The following is a 17,013-nucleotide window of genomic DNA, read 5'->3' on the forward strand; positions in this document are numbered from 1 at the left end:
CTTTCAGACTGCAGCTGTGCCTGCTCTGGTGCCTATCAAGCATAGTAGTCAAAGATTTCCATTATATAATTCGTTTCCTCAACCATTGAGATTTAAATTTTGGAGTAACTGTGACATTTCCCTCCCCTTCATTAGCCTAAATACTCATTAAAAATTTAGAATGAGTCATAATGTCCTTCAGTGGGGAATTGGTTACTAAAACTATGATGCTAAAAAAAAAGAAATTATGGTACATTTATACAGTAAAATATTATGCTTCCTTTAAAAACCATTATAGAAATGTATCTGTTGACAGGGAAAGATGGTTTTGGAATATTGACAAATGGGAGAAATACACAATGTATGCCATATAAACCATTGTAAAATTAAATTATGGATATAAAATATCACACACAAATTTGAGGTTCTCTATGTTTATCTGTTTATGTGCCGAGATTAACTATGGTTCGTCTCTAGTGAGTGACAATTTTTGTTTTGTTTTGTTGGGGTTTTTTCATTTTTTATTTTTAGTAGAGATGGGGTTTCACTATGTTGCCCAGGCTGGTCTTAAACTCCTGAGCTCAAGGGATCCTCCCACCTTGACCTCCCAAAGTGTTGTGATTATACTTGTGAGCCACCACACCTGGTCAGTGATGTTTTATACTTTATTTTTAATCTACATCTTTTTTATTGTGAGCATATATTGTTTTTGTAACAAAAAATCTTATAAAAAACGTTCATGGTGGGTAACATGGGCAGGTATAAATCCTTAAACTTGTATTTCTTTAATTGTTAATAGAAAGAAGGCTAAGCTGAGCACGATGGTTTGTGCCTATAGTCCCAGCTACTGAGGAGGCTGAGGTGGGAGGAATGCTCAAGCCCTGAAGTTCACGGTCAGCCTGGGCAACATAGTAAGACCACATCTCTTACAAAAAAAGAAAATTATAAAAGAAAGAAGGCAAAAAATATTTTTTTTTATTTTGAGACGGAGTCTTGCACTGTCACCCGGGCTGGAGTGCAGTGGCGCTATCTCGGCTTACTGCAGCCTCCACCTCCTGGATTCAAGCAGGTCTGCCTCAGTCTCCTGAGTAGCTGGGATTACAGGCAACTGCCACCACGCCCAGCTAATTTTTTGTATTTTTAGTAGAGATGGGGTTTCACCATGTTGGCCAGGCTGGTCTCAGACTCCTGACCTCATGATTCACCCGCCTCAGCTTCCAAAGTGCTGGGATTACAGGCATGAGCCACTGCACCTGGCCAGCAAAATATTTTTAATATGCTTGTTACTTAATTGTATATGAGTTTTGTGTTTTACCACACTTCATTTGTTTGTTTGTGTAAGATACAGGGTCTCATTGTGTCACCCAGGCTAGAGTGCAATGATGTGATCATAGCTCACTGCAGCCTCGACCTCCTGGGGTCAAGGGATCCTCCTGCTTCAGCCTCCCAAGTAGCTGGGACTGCAGGCATGCGCTGCCATGCCCAGCCTCACAATTAGTTTTGAACTACTTTAATTATACATTACTTTGACAACTGTTAAGAGAACATTTTAAATATATTAGTTCATTCAATAGACAGTTTACTAACAACCTTCTTCCTCAGGCAGCCAGTGGCCTTAGGAGCCAGAGGCTAGGAGAGAAAGGACTAGGGGGAAATGGAGGGGCTTTGGGACCTGGCTCCAGCAGCAGCCAGTGGCCTCCTGCGTGCCTGTGCCACCGAAGGGGCTCCCTGTGGCCTCCTGCCTGACCTGCATCTTTCTGAGCACCTTGTGGGAGTGCATGTGAAAGCTTTTGAGCCAGTGCAAGCTCTACTTATTTCTGGTGCTCCTAACTGTTCCAAAGTGACCCCCTAGTTCATAGTTGGCTTTTAACATTTCATTGAAGTTTTAGCTGATTTATTCCTTCCCATTTGTGTGGTGACCACCTCTTTCTCCTGTTACTTTCAAAAATAAAACAGTTCATGTATTTTATCTTCTCAGAGGGGTTTGTCACCCTTTGGTTGCCTCAAAAACTCAGCTCTCCTATAAACTCAGAAAAAGTTACAATTTTGGCCTTTTCTCATGGTTGGAGTTTTTTAACTTTCTACATCTCGTCTCAGCAGAGATGTTTGCGTGGGAGGGCTTCTGCCTCAAATGTACCACCAGACCCGAGGCACCCATGAGAATTTTAGGAGATAACTTAAAATTTTCTTAATGGTTAGTTTGTTAAAAATTTTGCTTTTATCTCTTGTCTAATTTTATTGCATTGTAATCAAAGAATGTAGATAATACTATTTCTACTTTTTGGAGTTTCTCGAACTTCTCTTTATGACCTAACATAGTCAGTTATTGCAGACATGTTGACACTTGGAAAGGTGTCTCTGAAAGGTATAAGACTTACTGTTTTGCTGTAAGATTCTATACCTTTTAGGTCAGACTCTATCCTTCTGACTTTACTTGCTTATTTTGTGAAGGAATTGAGTTCTTCTTTAACATTCCTTCTTCTGTTGTGTTTTTGTAAATTTCTCCTAGCATTTCCTTTGGTGTTTACTTATAAGTTTGTCCAGCTTGCCTTATTTCTTTGTTGTTTTTGTTCTGTTTTGTTTTGTTTTAGGTGCTTAGCAGCCTGAAGCTGTAGTTTTTAGTTTCTCTCTCTAGCGATAAGCGGAAAAGAGGGATGAGGAAAGGGCTTTACTGGCCCAATCAGAAACAGAAACTGAGAACCCATGACTGTATTCTCTCCCTTGGACTCCCCTGTATATGTTACCTGATCTGTAAACAAGTATGCCATTGCCAGTTTACTATCATTAAAAGGTGTCTTGTTGCATTTTTTGCATTTTCTTTTCTATCCCCATTCCCTACCTTCAGTACCTAAAAGTGACTTGCAAATAAAATATGCTCAATGAATTTCTATTTAATAAATTTATTCAGTGGCTTCTGTGTGCCTTTAATTAATCTTAGGCTTTGCACATTTTTCTGTAACTGTCTGTCTGTACCTGGCTAATTATTTCTGTCCCTTGTAAGGTTCTACTCCAGTGGTAACTACTCCAGAAAGACCCTCATTCCCTTCCACCAAAAAAGTTCTGTATTAGGATTCTTTTGGTTGAAAGAGACACTAATGTAGCTTATGCCTTCCACCTAAAAGGGTACTGTTGCTTGACGTGGCTGAGCAAAGCAGGGTAGAGTTGACCTCAAGTATGAGTCCATCCTAGAATCAGGCTCTCCCTCTGTTTGTGTTCATTCCTCTCCTGCCTGCTTCTTTCAATATAATGGCCTCATTTTCATCTGTCTCCTTCACATTATCTCTGACTGGCAGTAACCAGGACCAAATAATTCCAGTCTTGCAACCCTGCAGTTGAGTGACCCAAGAAGAAAGGAGGACCCTTTAGTTTTAAAATGCCACAAAAATACTCTAATTTGACCAACTGGGATTACTTCTCATCCCTTGAACCAAGTTGTTAGAGCCAAGGAATCAAGAAACACAAGATACATCCCCTAATGAGATTTAAAGGATTTCTAATTTATTTCCATGACTTATGTATATTAAGTGAAATGTTTCTGGGATATAAAAACTTTTTATAAATTTCTTTCAGACCTTATGTCCATTTATTTATATCAAACTTAAATACTAATATTACTATTTTGTAATTTTGGAATCAAGATAAACTCCAGAAAGATGATTTCTCTAGAAAAAGAATCTAGACGGTACTGATGTCATTTTCTGACATGCTATGGTTGGCCTACACTAGCCCTTTGACTGAGCTTTATAGGAAGTGTGGTTATGGAGTTGGGGAAGGGGTGACTTCCAACCAAAAATGGAAGGTAGGAGTATAGAGCATTGGATCAGGTCACCTCAGTTTGTCTACCACAGGCTCCTCCTCACTTTGCTTTCTTCTGCCAGAACAGATCACTCTCTCTTGGTCTCTCCCAGCCTTGCTCAGGAAGATTGCTTTCTTAACATTTCTGTGTTATCCTTTTTTGTGGCCCCAGTGCTGAGAATGGGGTCTTGCATGATAATGTGTATTCAAAGGTGTCTGGAGCAAGTATGTATTTCTTACAGGTTGAGTATCCCAAATCTGAAAATCCAAAATTCAAAATGCTCCAAAATTCACCAAAAGTTTTTGAGTGCATGATGCTCAAAGATAATGCTCTTTGGAGCATTTCAATTTCAGATTTTCAGATTTCGATGCTCAACTGATATTGCAGATATTACCAAAAAAACAAATCCAAAACCAATCTGGTCCCAAGCATTTCAGATGAGGGATACTCAACTTGTGTCAGCACCTCAGATACTGCTGAGTTAGTGGACCTGGAAAATGCCTTTAGGAATTTTTTTTAACTATCTTCAGCTGGGATCAGCCAGGTTTAACAATCACTGCATTTTCTCATATGGTTTGCACAGTTACCCTTCCATTGTTGCCCCACTTTTAAGAATGAGAAACCAAGGTTTATAGATAGCTAATAAACCTGTCCCAAGAGAGCAGCTAGCAAGTGTCAGCACCAACATTCAAACTTGGCCCTGTCTTCCTCAAAAACCAATATGTGTTCATTACTATTGTTGTTATCAGTTGAGAACATATTGAGTGCATACTATGTACTAGGAATTGTACTAAATATATTCTTTACCTGTATTAGCACACAACAACCTATTTAGGTAAGTTTTCTTTTTTGTCTGTATAGGGGTAACAACTGAGGCATCGAGAGGTAAATTAGCCTTGAGTCATACAGATAGCAAGTGGTAGTGCCAGGATTCAAACCAGGATTGAAGCCCTTGTGTGCTTTTGTTATTTCATCTGTATTGGCTGCAAGCTCTGGATCTGGATCTAGATTTGGGAGTTGCCATTCTAGAAATGGTGGCTGCATTCTTGAAGAGAGAGTGTGTTTAAAGTAGGTGAAAGGACCAAAGATTGAGCCACTAGTAACATCCATAGTGGAAAAGGAGGGAGGGAGTGTCAAGATTTAAAACAGTAGCCAGAGGACAAGACTAATTGGAGAATAAGAGTTGGCCTCGAAGAGTGCTGTGTGGTAGAAACAAGAAGTGAAATGCTTTTGGGACTGGTGAGCAAAGCTGAGCTCTCAGGGTACCCAAAGTGTGAGAGCTCACCAAGTAAGCTCAGTAGAAGGACGTGCGTAGTACTTTCAAATCTACTATTTTGGCCTCCTTGACAGCATGCATTTAAATCGTTTGAATAAACAATGTAAAGACATTGCTCTGGCTGGCATGTGGTAAGGTCTGCTTGGAGTTGACCAGCATGGATTGCCATAGCAGCCCAGAAGCAGTGGGTGAGGGCATGTGTTCTTGAGTTGGTGTTCCAGTCAGCTCCACCACTTTCTGGCTGTGTGACCTGAGACAAATTATGTAATCTTTTGGTGCCTAAATTTCTTTATTTTCAATATGGAAGTAATAATTACCTTGTTGAGTTTTTGTAAGGAATCATGAGGTAGTGTTTGTAAAGCTCCTAGAACAGTGTTCAGTGTGCTGTAAGAGCCCAGTGTTAGCAGTCATTACCAATATTACATGCTGGTGGCCTCACACCACACCTGTGGTGTGAGTATCAATCATCTTACCCATTTTGTGCTTGGTCCATTTGTTGCAACAGGACACTATGAATTGCTTTTTATGTTACTCATATTTATTTATATTTTTTCATAGCTTAACATTGATGCCAAAAAGAAAATTAAAACCAAACTCCCTGCAGGTTAATTTAAGTGATTATTTTGGCACATAGTTGTGCTTTAAGTTAGAATTTGATGTTTTTATATCATACTTGGAATCAGTCCACATACTCTAATAGACTTGTAATTTATTCTCATCTAACTTTTGATGCAAGAGAGTTCACTTAAATCATGAAGCATAATTGTGTAAATTTGCAAAGATCTTGGGGGTGTTGTAGACAAGAAGGCCTGAAGACAGTGATGTTTTAAAATAAACTTTCGTCAGTGTTTACTGATGTATCTAGGATCGAGATTATCTTTCTGGAAATTTCATTTATGTATTTATAGTCTAGCATCCAATGGAGGGAAAACAATCATAATGGTCGTTATGAATTTCTGAACTCTGAAAGAATCTTCAGGGAGCATCTGATTTAACTCCATTGTGTAATTGAGAAAAATGAGGCCCAGAGAGTAACTGGCTAAAGTCACAGAGCTAGATATCTGGCAGAAGGCTGAGGATAGAACTTGGATCTCCTGCCTCCCTGTCCTGACTAGTCTAACACATGCTTATGGTACAATATGTACTCAAATAGAAATGGGTGTGAAATCAAGAATGTAATGTGAATTGGTTTTACTTTTTGATTTTCTCTTAATATAAAATAAATTCTATAAAGAGATAAATTTTAAATGTTTTTATTAATACTTCATTTTCACAAATGGCAAATGACTAGAGATCTAGTAGGAAATAGGATGAAAAAGACTCTTCTTTGGGTCTCTGTCTTTTTTAATAGTAAATACTTAAAGCTAAATTTTCATTTTCACTAAAAGGTAAGCAGTGGTACTTTTTGGTCAAGAAAGATGATGATTCATTAGTTCCCATTTTTATGTGTAGTTTAGGTCAATTAGGAACCTTTTGAAATAGGGTGTATTGAAGCTTTAATGTATGCATAAGTTGGTTGAGCAGTTTTAATTAAAACTTATCTCTATTTTGAAGTTAATTACTTTCAATACTCTGAGATTAATGAGGCATAGTTATGGCACCTCCCATGTTGTGGATACTCAATAAATATTAGTTTGGAAATTAGGACATACTTTGATGGTATTTTAGAATCTTACATATATTATAATGTCATAGATTCTTTCCCAAATCTGGGAAATACTCAACTATATCAAATTTTACTGGTTCAACTTAAAATTTTTTCTTCGCATGTAATTGTTAAAACTGTCTGTTTAAAAATAATTTCAAATTTATAAAAATAAAAATACCTTTATGTATGCATATATATGTATACACCTGCACACAATTTTTTTCTGAATCATTTGAGCCTAACTTACATATACTATGCCTTCTTTTCTAAATACTTCAATGTGTATTTCCTAAGGATAAAATATTCTCTTAAACACATTATAGTTATTAAATTCATAAATGTACACTGATATCTTATTTACTCTTTCATCTATATTCCCATTTTGTCAGATGACCTAATAAAGCCCTTTCTAGCCTTTTTCCCTCTAGCGCAGGGTCCAGGGTCAGCTACTGCATTTAGTTGTCATGTTTGTTAGCCTCCTTTTGAATCGAGAATATTTCCGCAGCCTTTCTTTGTCTCTTATGACATTGATGTGTTTAAAGAATACAGTGTTCTTTGAGTTTGTCTGCTGTCTCCTTGTGATGAGGTTAAGGTTATGCATTCTCCGTCAGAATGCTGCGTCAGTGACACTGTCAAGAGGCACTTGATGGCCATCTGACACTACTGGGGATCTTAATTTTGATCACCGTGTCAGGGTGTTGCCCAGTTTCCCCACTGCAGAGTTGAGGGTTTTTTTCCTCCCTTGTAACTAATAAGCAATCTGTAGGAAGACAAAGGCAAAATTTTCCCTAGATTTAGCATATGTTAATGATTCTTGCCTGACCTTTACCACAGTGGTTGCAAAGAAAGGATGTTCCTCTTCTAACACCCCCTCCACACTTAACAGTTAGTCTTTGGCTTTCTCCTGTGGGCAAGAGCTGGCCCTTCTGTTTTTTGTTTCGTTTTATCCATTTGAGCATTTCTTTACTTTCTGGTATAACAAAATATTTTGAGATCATCTTGTACCTTTCTTGTTCAAACTATAGCATTAAGCATTTCTTGAGGAATCTAGTTCCATTTAGGGGGAATTATAGTAGAGACCAAGATCTGGGTGCTGAGTGTGGTCATTGCTACTATGGTGTCTCCCTTTTGACCCTTTTGGCAGACAGAGCTAGGAAATGTATATGTACACATACACACACACACACACACACACAGATACACATATTTTCGACATCACGAGTATACACCAATGCCTTCCATTTCAGTCCATCTCCACACAGTTCTTTTTTGTCTTCCTCCATTCCATGTTTGTGTGTCTCTTCTTCCATAGTGAGACCCCAGTTCCCAGCAGCATCAACACATTTATTCATTTGCTCATTCCTCTAATACAGTTCAAAATAGTTTCGGAGTTGCTTCGCCTCCATTAGTATGGTAAGCAAACCTTGTAAAAAGAGTTAGGAATTCGTTTGCAGTTCTCTCTTTCTGGCCTAAGACCATATATTATGGTCTTACGGACTTAATGTAAGTCATATATTGTCTTCATAAGTTGTTGGGTTTTTTCTTTCTTCCTTTTCTTCGTTTCCCTTCAGTTTAGTTATGTTATTTATTTGAACTAAAATTACGCTCATTTGTTTTAATTTACCTTCAGTTACAGGTTTCTCCCCATTCCTATTCTTAGTATTTTAATTTTAATTTGTAAATACGTAGAATATTAACATGCTCTAAAAAATCAAAACTATAAAAAGATACCCTCTTTGGCCAGACACATTGGCTCACGCCTGTAATCCGCACACTTTGGGAGGCTGAGATGGGCAGATTGCTTGAGGTCAGGAGTTCAAGACCAGCCTGGCCAATATGGTGAAACCGTTTTCTAAAGAGAAAAAAATTCTATCTTTACTAAAAATATAGAAATTAGCTGGGTATGGTGGCAGGCTCCTGTAATCCCAGCTACTTGGGAGGCTGAGGCAGGAGAATCTCTTGAATCCGGGAGGCAGAGGTTGCAGTGAGCCGAGATCACACCACTACATTCCAGTGTGGGTGACAGAGCAAGACTCCATCTCAAAAAATATATATACCCTCTTTAATGTTTTAATTTGATTCCCATCTTCCCTTTTATGAAGTAAGAGATCTATAACTAACAAAAGGGCATTTATCGTAACTATATTCAATTTTATGGTTATTTAAAATAAACCCTATCTACTGAGATTGTAAGGTAACTAAATTTTCGGAAACATACTTCAGGCTCAGTGATTTGTAACTTTGATTCCTGGAGATAGTAGATCTCGATTGTTTTTTCATTCTTATAGTACACCAGAGAGTGACTTTCCAGTGTTTTCAGGAACTCTGCCTCCCGTGCTGCAGTGACCAGTGGAGGTTGGAGTACAGGAGGGATGCAGGTGCGCTCCCCAGCCCATTTTGAGAACTCCTGCTGTGGGATTAAGGAGAACATTAGAACCTCCCAAATGTGCCTATACAAAAGACCAGTGGCTGTGTGATAAGACACAGCAATTATATCAAGTAAGCAAACACAAAAATTTTAGTTCCAGATATAGTAGAAGCGAATATAAATACCACCTTAGTCCCATGGTTTGCGGCTTCCATTATTTGTGGTTCAGCAAAGATGCCTGTGTTGGAATTCTATAGTTTGATGATACTCTTGGCAGCATATCTGAAAAGCCACACAACTAGATGATTTATGTCCATCTTGTGTTCCCCATTTCTTTTTATTTCTTTTCTTTTCTTTTATTTTCTTTTCTTTTTTTTTTTTTTTTTTGAGACGGAGTCTTGCTCTGTCACCCAGGCTGGAGTGCAATGGCGCGATCTCGGCTCACTGCAACCTCCGCCTCCCAGGTTCAAGCGATTCTCCTGCCTCAGCCTCCCAAGTAGCTGGGATTACAGGCAACCGTCACCATGCCCAGCTAAATTTTTTTTTTTTTTTTTGTATTTTTAGTAGAGACAGGGTCTCACCATGTTGGCCAGGCTGGTCTCAAACCCCTGACCTCAGGTGATTTGCCTGCCTCAGCCTCCCAAAGTGCTGGGATTACAGGTGTGAGCCACCGTGCCCAGCCTTGTGTTCCCCATTTCTAATATCATGTATACTAGGTTTATAAATCTTTAATCTAGGGTGAAGCTGTGGCACACCAGCTGGTAAAGAGCTAAAGGTATCTAGGTGGGAAGTGTCATTATACAACTGTGTGTTTTCTCTTTGCCTCAGCCTTAATACAGATACTGGCAGCTGCTGCAGCTGAGCGAGATGTGGTTTATTTCACCTTTGGGGACTCAGAATTGATGAGAGACATTTACAGCATGCACATTTTCCTTACTGAAAGGAAACTCACTGTTGGTAAGTAGGAGATACTCTTGACACTTGGTATCTAGATGGATTATACACCATTCAGTGGAAACACTTGCTAAATCTGGATGAATCACAGTGGGTACGAAGAAACAAAAGCATGACTCTGAGCGGGATGAACAAAGCTCTCAGAGGGGCAGCATGTGCAGAGTCTTTTTGTTCTGGCAAAGTTTCATCCACAGTCTTGATAGAGTACATCAGCTTACTAAAGTAAGGTCAAGAAGCTGGAGTTAGTGTTCATTTTTGCTTTTGTGTCTATAAAAATCTAAAATGGGAGAGATGAATGAAAGTAAGTTCAGGTCTGAGAAGCACCACTGTCCTATTTCTCAGACCTGCCAGTGCTCATCCAGTGTGCTTCCTACCTCAGGAGCTAAGTGTATAATGAGGGCTGCCGTGAACTCCCAGGAGGGTGCATGGACAGTGTACCTGTATAACCTGTTGTTATCATGAGCTAAGAAGTTGTTGCTTTAAAGAGTTTTTAAAATTTGTTTAATTTATGTTGGGAAAGCCTTTCAGGCATATGAAATTCATGCTGTATTTTCAAAAGCCAAATCTGAGCATATGCTATTTAGATTAAGATAAAACTGGAGTGTTCTTTCTAAGGTTTTTTCAGTTACATACTTTAATGTGCCTCTGGTCTGACCTTTGGCTCTCCAGGAGACGTGTATAAGCTGTTGCTACGATATTACAATGAAGAATGCAGAAACTGTTCCACCCCTGGACCAGACATCAAGCTTTATCCGTTCATATACCATGCCGCCGAGTCCTGTGCAGAGACTGCTGACCATTCAGGGCAAAGGACAGGGACCTGAGGAGCCGAACCAATAGCATCTTCTCCCACCTCCCACCAGAGACGTCCTTTTGAGCTGTCAGGTGTAGTGTAATATATGAATTGACTTAAGTTAATATAAATGTGTATATAATCCACGTTTGTAGTCAAGGACGCAATCTCTTCCACACATATGCAATTGTCAGTTGATACATCTAAACCCCCTCCATCCTGACTCACGTGGACTTAGATATGTTTTGTTTCTATTTTCTTCTTTTTCAGTTTTCATTCTTTGATGTTTATTTCTTTTGTCCATCAGATCTCTTGTGAAATCCCATGGAAGGTTGTGCTCAGCCTGTCGGGTCTCTTTCTTCCTGCCCATATATTATACCAATTGCTTCTGCAGCCCACAGATGCCAGCAATGCCAGGAAACAAGTTGAAATCCAGGAATCTCTTTAACTGATTTTGCTAAAAATCTCCCTGTGAGCCTTCCACTCAACTCTTAATAGGCTTGCATTGTTTAAGTTTTTAAATTCTGAAAATTAATAATTAGGGTTTTTCTTCATATATGTTGCATAATGCAAACCTCCTAGATTAAAATAGTTTCTTTATTTAAGATAGAATAATTTCCAGAAATTGTCCTTTTGAGATAATCACTTTTATCTATAATGGTTTGTCTGTCTTTTTTCTTCTGATCAGTTTTTTTAATACCAGTTTTGAAAACTGAGATGAAAGGAAATGTGGAATAAAAGGGGGTTTTCCTGATGTGGTGTAAAGAAAACAGATTCAAGAGAATTGAAGATTTTTTTTGTTTCTTGGTACTTTTTTCTTTTTAAATTAGGACTAATGTTTCTTTTGTGGTGCTTGAGGCATATTCATATAACCAAAGTTTGGGAACTGGGAACTTCATGCTGATTTGTGCATAATGAAGTTTCTCAGGTATTCAAAGGTTATATAGTGAATAAATTTTCATTAATAAATCACTTTGTCAGAAATTCCCATATCATCTATATTTTATATATGTATATATAAACATATGCTCTTTAAGTGTGTCTATATGTGAGCACATAAAATCTAAATAAAACTGAACTGGTGGGAAACAATTAGGTTTAGGCATTATCTGGGTTCTGTTTAACGTCCTTTATCACAATTGTCCATTTTTAAATCTGGCGACAAACATAAACAATAATGTCTTTCAGAGGTTAAAATGAAAGCCAAAGCCAATCCTATGTTAACCGAAAGTAGAGTTTCATCACAGAAGCACTACTCAGATTTCCAAAACAATCCTAAACCACCCTGTTGATGTTCTGGTTTACCATCAGCTGTCAGGAAATGCTAATGGCCGTCAAATCCTATTCATAAGGCACTTCAGTGAATGGCCTGACCTCCTGCTACTGGTGGGAAAATGACAGGGCCTTGGCTGGTGGCCATAGCTCTTTTTGTTTATGTAGAGATTGAGAGGATAGTGAGATTTGGCACCTGAAGGCAGCCACTTGTCACTGAAGTTTTTTTACCACAATAACTAAGATTTTTAGTCATCTCTCAAATTTGGAAGAATCTATCTTTAGTTCTCTTGATACTAAAATCTTTCCCAGTCTGTGCTTTGGTTGCAGATTCATGGTTGTTTCATGTCTTCACTTTTTCTAGCCCCACACTCGTCCCCTCCCGTGCAGCCCAAGACTAAGTGACCAGTTCTTTAAAATATTTCATGAACAGGGTAGGTTGGTTCTTGTGGTAGAGAAATCATTAATCCAAGTAAGAAGTCACCCAGCTGGGTATTCTGGAACACAGAAGGTAAGACTCTTTTTTGGAGAGCTGTGTAAACAAATGCCTAACTCCTAACATAAATGTAAGATGGGCCAGCTAAATGCCCTTTGTTGACTTAATACAGGAGCTAAGAGCCACTCAGTGACTGCCATCCCGATTCCACTGGGGCCTAAACTCCAGGAAAGTAGCACTAGAGGTTACAAAATTATATTCTAATGGAAATGTTACATTTTCCTGTAGTGAATCCATACAAGTAGGGCAAAAAGTGAAGTGTCTTTTATTGTAGCTGGAATTATATTACCTCAATCCAAACAGTATAATTTATTCCATAAAAGACAAAATTAGCTTAACAAATGAACTTTACTTGGTTATCAAAGTATTTTAAAATACGGAGACCTTGGGGATAAATTAATACAGGAAGTTCTTGGTGGTAAAAGGTGGAGACCATCATTGTGGAATCTCGCATTTTCTATTAAGGTTTGTAATAGTCCTACAAACTTAGACATAAATTTTTAATATTTGATAAGGAACATTCACTGAAGAATTGATAATAGACTCAAAAATATAACTGTTATCAATTAATACATGATCTGTCCTTGAACACATATTCGCCATTATCTAAATCTCACATTATTTAGTTTATTTATTCCGCAGATACCAATAGACATGTTTTCACATTGTGGCATCTCCCAAATCAAAATACTTCTAAAAATTGGTAGTATGTCAGCTGGGCGCAGTGGCTCACGCCTGAAATCCCCACACTTCGGGAGGCCAAGGTGGGTGGATCACCTGACACCAGGAGTTTGAGACCAGCCTGGCTAACATGGTGAAACCCTGTCTCTACTAAAAATACAAAAATTAGCTGGGCATGGTGGTAGGCGTCTGTAATCCCAGCTACTTGGGAAGCTGAGGCAGGAGAATCGCTTGAACCCAGGAGGCGAAGTTTGCAGTGTACTGAGATCATGCCATTGCATTCCAGCCTGGGTGACAAGAGCGAAACTCCATCTCAAAAATAGAAAACTGGTAGTATGTGTCACAGTTTGCAGAAATTTTTCCTACTGGTACATAAAATTAAGATCTTTTACAATCTGTGGCATCTTGTATTTGACAAAACATGGTGATTTGAGTAACAACTATATGCCAGGCACTTTGAAGCTTTGGAGCTTATAATTGTGACCAAGATAGACTGAGTCCCTATTAACAAGTTTATACTGTAGCAGGGAACATAGACAGTAGCTATAGATAAATCTTGATTATTGTAAGATTCTGTAATATTAGAGTGGGGTAGTCAGGAAATTTTTTTTTAAGGAGCATTTCAGACATATACAAAAATAAAATAGGGTAATAAACCTCCATATACCCATCACTCATCTTCAATATTTATCCGTTCATGGCTAATCTCACTTCCACCTATATTCCTACCCATTTACCCATGCCAAATTATTACGAAGTTCATTCCAGACATTATATTTTATCTGTAAATCAGTATATCTTAAAAAGATGACCACAGCATCATCACACGCACACATCAAAATAATCTGGAAAGGACTTCTGATTCCAAAAGATGGAGTAAACATACTTTTCTCTATTCTTCCTTCTAAGCTCATTTAAAAAGCCCTGAACATTATATGTAAAACAGACAAGAACACTTTGAAAGGTGGAAAAAAGAAGGCAGAATCGCTAGAGACCTTGGGAATCAAGGAATAAAATAGTGGTGAGTTCCCTGGATTTTCTTACTGCCTTGTGTATCCCATACTTACTACCGGTTACTGGAGAACCCAACAACCTGGAAAGGCTGCATACAGACAAAGGTTCGAGAAGAGCCCGTTCGCTGTAGCTAAAGGACCAGGAAAGTGCAACCAAAAGCAATGACACATTGTCTACAAAACAAACACAAAAAAAGAAAACTAACAGAATTAGTTGCCAGCAGATCTGTCCTAATAAAATGGCTAAAGGAAGTTTTTTGTTTGTTTGTTTAACAATCCAAAGGTCTTTTTGTTGTTGTGTTGAACACCTATTATGGTATGAATTAGTAGAGAATAGGTTCTGGCAGCTCAGGCTCCTTGCCATTGGTTCTCAGAAAGTGTGCTTCTCTGGGCAGAACAGGCTGGCACCTCAGTTAAGCCCAGGTACCTTTCTCTTTGGCTTCCTTCTTTTTCTGGTCATTTTCCTTCACACTTCTCAGTATGCTATCTCACCCCTTAAAGTCCTTACTACACTCAATATGCACATTAATCTCTTGACAAGAGTGTTTCCCTTAATTTGTTTACATCAATGCCAACAGCATGGTGGGTAACATTGTGGACTCCCAGTTTTGCCATGGTAACATTTGTGGGACATTCCTTTTCAAACAGTTCCCATACTGATGTCTATGGTATGACTTTTCTTGTTAGATTCATGTGTATGTGGCCAAAGGAACAACTGCATGTTATAAAAGGCCCAGAGAACATATATCAGGTGCCTCTCCTCTTTCCTTTTGCGTTTGTCATTTTGGTGAATTATTGGAAAATGGTGGTTCTGGCTGCAATGCTAAAGCAGTTCTTGAAACAGAAAGGAAACCATCAAAGAAGGAATCTTGGAAGATAAGGGAGGAAGAGTAGAAAGAGTAAAATAATACAGTACACCTTCGTAGGTTTCTAAGTTACATTTATTGAAGCAAAATTATAATTCTGTCTATTGGGGTTTTCACTGAATGTACAGGAAATAATTGTTATAAATGTGGGAAAGAAAAGGGGCATACAGGTAAGGTTTCGGTTCACACAAACAGGTAAAATGTTGATGCCAGTAGACTGTGAAAAGCTATACATAATACAATGTAGTAGCTAGAGCAACCACTAGAAAGGCAACAAAAAGACATATACTCAAAAACACTATAGATAAACCAAAACAGAATTCTAAAAAAAAAAAAGTCCATTAACCCACAGGAAGAAAAAAAGAAAAACCAGTGGAAAAAAAAAAAAAAAAGGCAGAAAAACCAAAAGCTGGTTCTTTGGGAAGATCAATAAAATGAATAAGTCTCTAACCAGACTAAGAAAAAAGTAAAGATACAAAATTACTAATATAAAAAATGGCTAGGCTCAGTGGCTCATGCCTGTAATCCGAGCACTTTGGGAGGCCAAGGCGAGCAGATCATGAGGTCAGGAGATCGAGACCATCGTGGCCAATATGGTGAAACCAAGTCTCTACTAAAAATACAAAAATTAGCTGGGTGTAGTGGCGCGTGCCTGTAGTCCCAGCTACTCAGGAGGCTGAGGCAGGAGAATCGCTTGAACCTGAGAGGTGGAGGTTGCAGTGAGCTGAGATCGCACCACTGCACTCCAGCCTGGTGACAGAGTAAGACTTCATCTCAAAAATAATAATAATAAATGAAAGAGAGGGCATCACTACATATCCCATGACATTAAAAGGATGATAAAGGAATATTATGAACAACTATGTTCACAAATTTAATAAGCTAGAAGAAATGGACCAATTCCTTGAAAAACACATCTGCTTTAAATCACATGAGAAGAAATAGAGAATTTGTTTTATGACTAGACTATGACTAGACCTTTGATTCTTAAAGATAATGAATCAATAATTAATGACCTTCCAAACAAAGCATTTGACCCAGATTTCTGGTGAATCCTACCATTTTTTTAATGTTAAAAAAAATAATAAATCTAGATACAGACCTTACACTCATCACAAAAATTCACTGAAAATGGATCATAGACCTAGATGTGCAATGCAAAACTATAAAACTCCTAGAAGACAACATAGGAGAAAACCTGGTTGACTTTTTAGATGCAACACCAAAGGCACACTACATAAAGGAAATAACTGATAAACTGGACTTCATTAAAATTCAGAACTTCTGCTCTCCAAAAGACACAGTTAAGGGAATGAAAAGACAAGTTTTATATTTGCAAAAGATCTGATAATGAACTGTTCTCCAAAATATACAAAGGACTCAAAGCTTAACAATAAGAGAAAGAACACCTAATTAAAAATGAACAAAAGGGCCAGGGGCGGTGGCTCATGCCTGTATCCCCGGCACTTTGGGAGACTGAGGCAGGTCACAAGGTCAGGAGATCGAGACCATCCTGGCTAACACGGTGAAACCCCATCTCTACTAAAAATACAAAAATAGTTGGCCGGGCGCGGTGGCTCAAGCCTGTAATCCCAGCACTTTGGGAGGCCGAGATGGGCGGATCACGAGGTCAGGAGATCGAGACCATCCTGGCTAACACGGTGAAACCCCGTCTCTACTAAGAAATACAAAAAATAGCCGGGCGAGGTGGCAGCGCCTGTAGTCCCAGCTACTCGGGAGGCTGAGGCCGGAGAATGGCGTGAACCCGGGAGGCGGAGCTTGCAGTGAGCTGAGATCCGGCCACTGCACTCCAGCCTGGGCGACAGCGCGAGACTCCGTCTCAAAAAAAAAAAAAAAAAAAAAAAAAAAAA

The 17,013-nt window shown here is 38.6% G+C and overlaps 1 protein-coding gene across 10 annotated transcripts in view; it reads left to right on the top strand.

Annotated features, from left to right (window-relative positions):
• Positions 1-11,911, top strand: part of PARG (poly(ADP-ribose) glycohydrolase) — a 142,541-nt gene extending 130,630 nt beyond the window's left edge. For 7 of the 10 annotated variants that reach the window (XM_025397876.1, XM_025397880.1, XM_025397883.1 and 4 more), the window contains 2 exons: positions 9,896-10,024; positions 10,691-11,911. In XM_025397876.1, coding sequence (XP_025253661.1) covers positions 9,896-10,024; positions 10,691-10,845 — 284 coding nt within the window. In that variant the 3' untranslated portion in view covers positions 10,846-11,911. The remainder of the gene's footprint in view (positions 1-9,895; positions 10,025-10,690) is intronic. The other 3 variants (XR_003121261.1, XR_003121263.1, XR_003121262.1) reach the window with 1 other exon arrangement.
• The last annotated feature ends 5,102 nt before the right edge of the window (positions 11,912-17,013 follow it).

The sequence above is a fragment of the Theropithecus gelada genome, chromosome 9, assembly GCF_003255815.1.
Source record: "Theropithecus gelada isolate Dixy chromosome 9, Tgel_1.0, whole genome shotgun sequence".
NCBI classification, from domain to species: domain Eukaryota; kingdom Metazoa; phylum Chordata; class Mammalia; order Primates; family Cercopithecidae; genus Theropithecus; species Theropithecus gelada.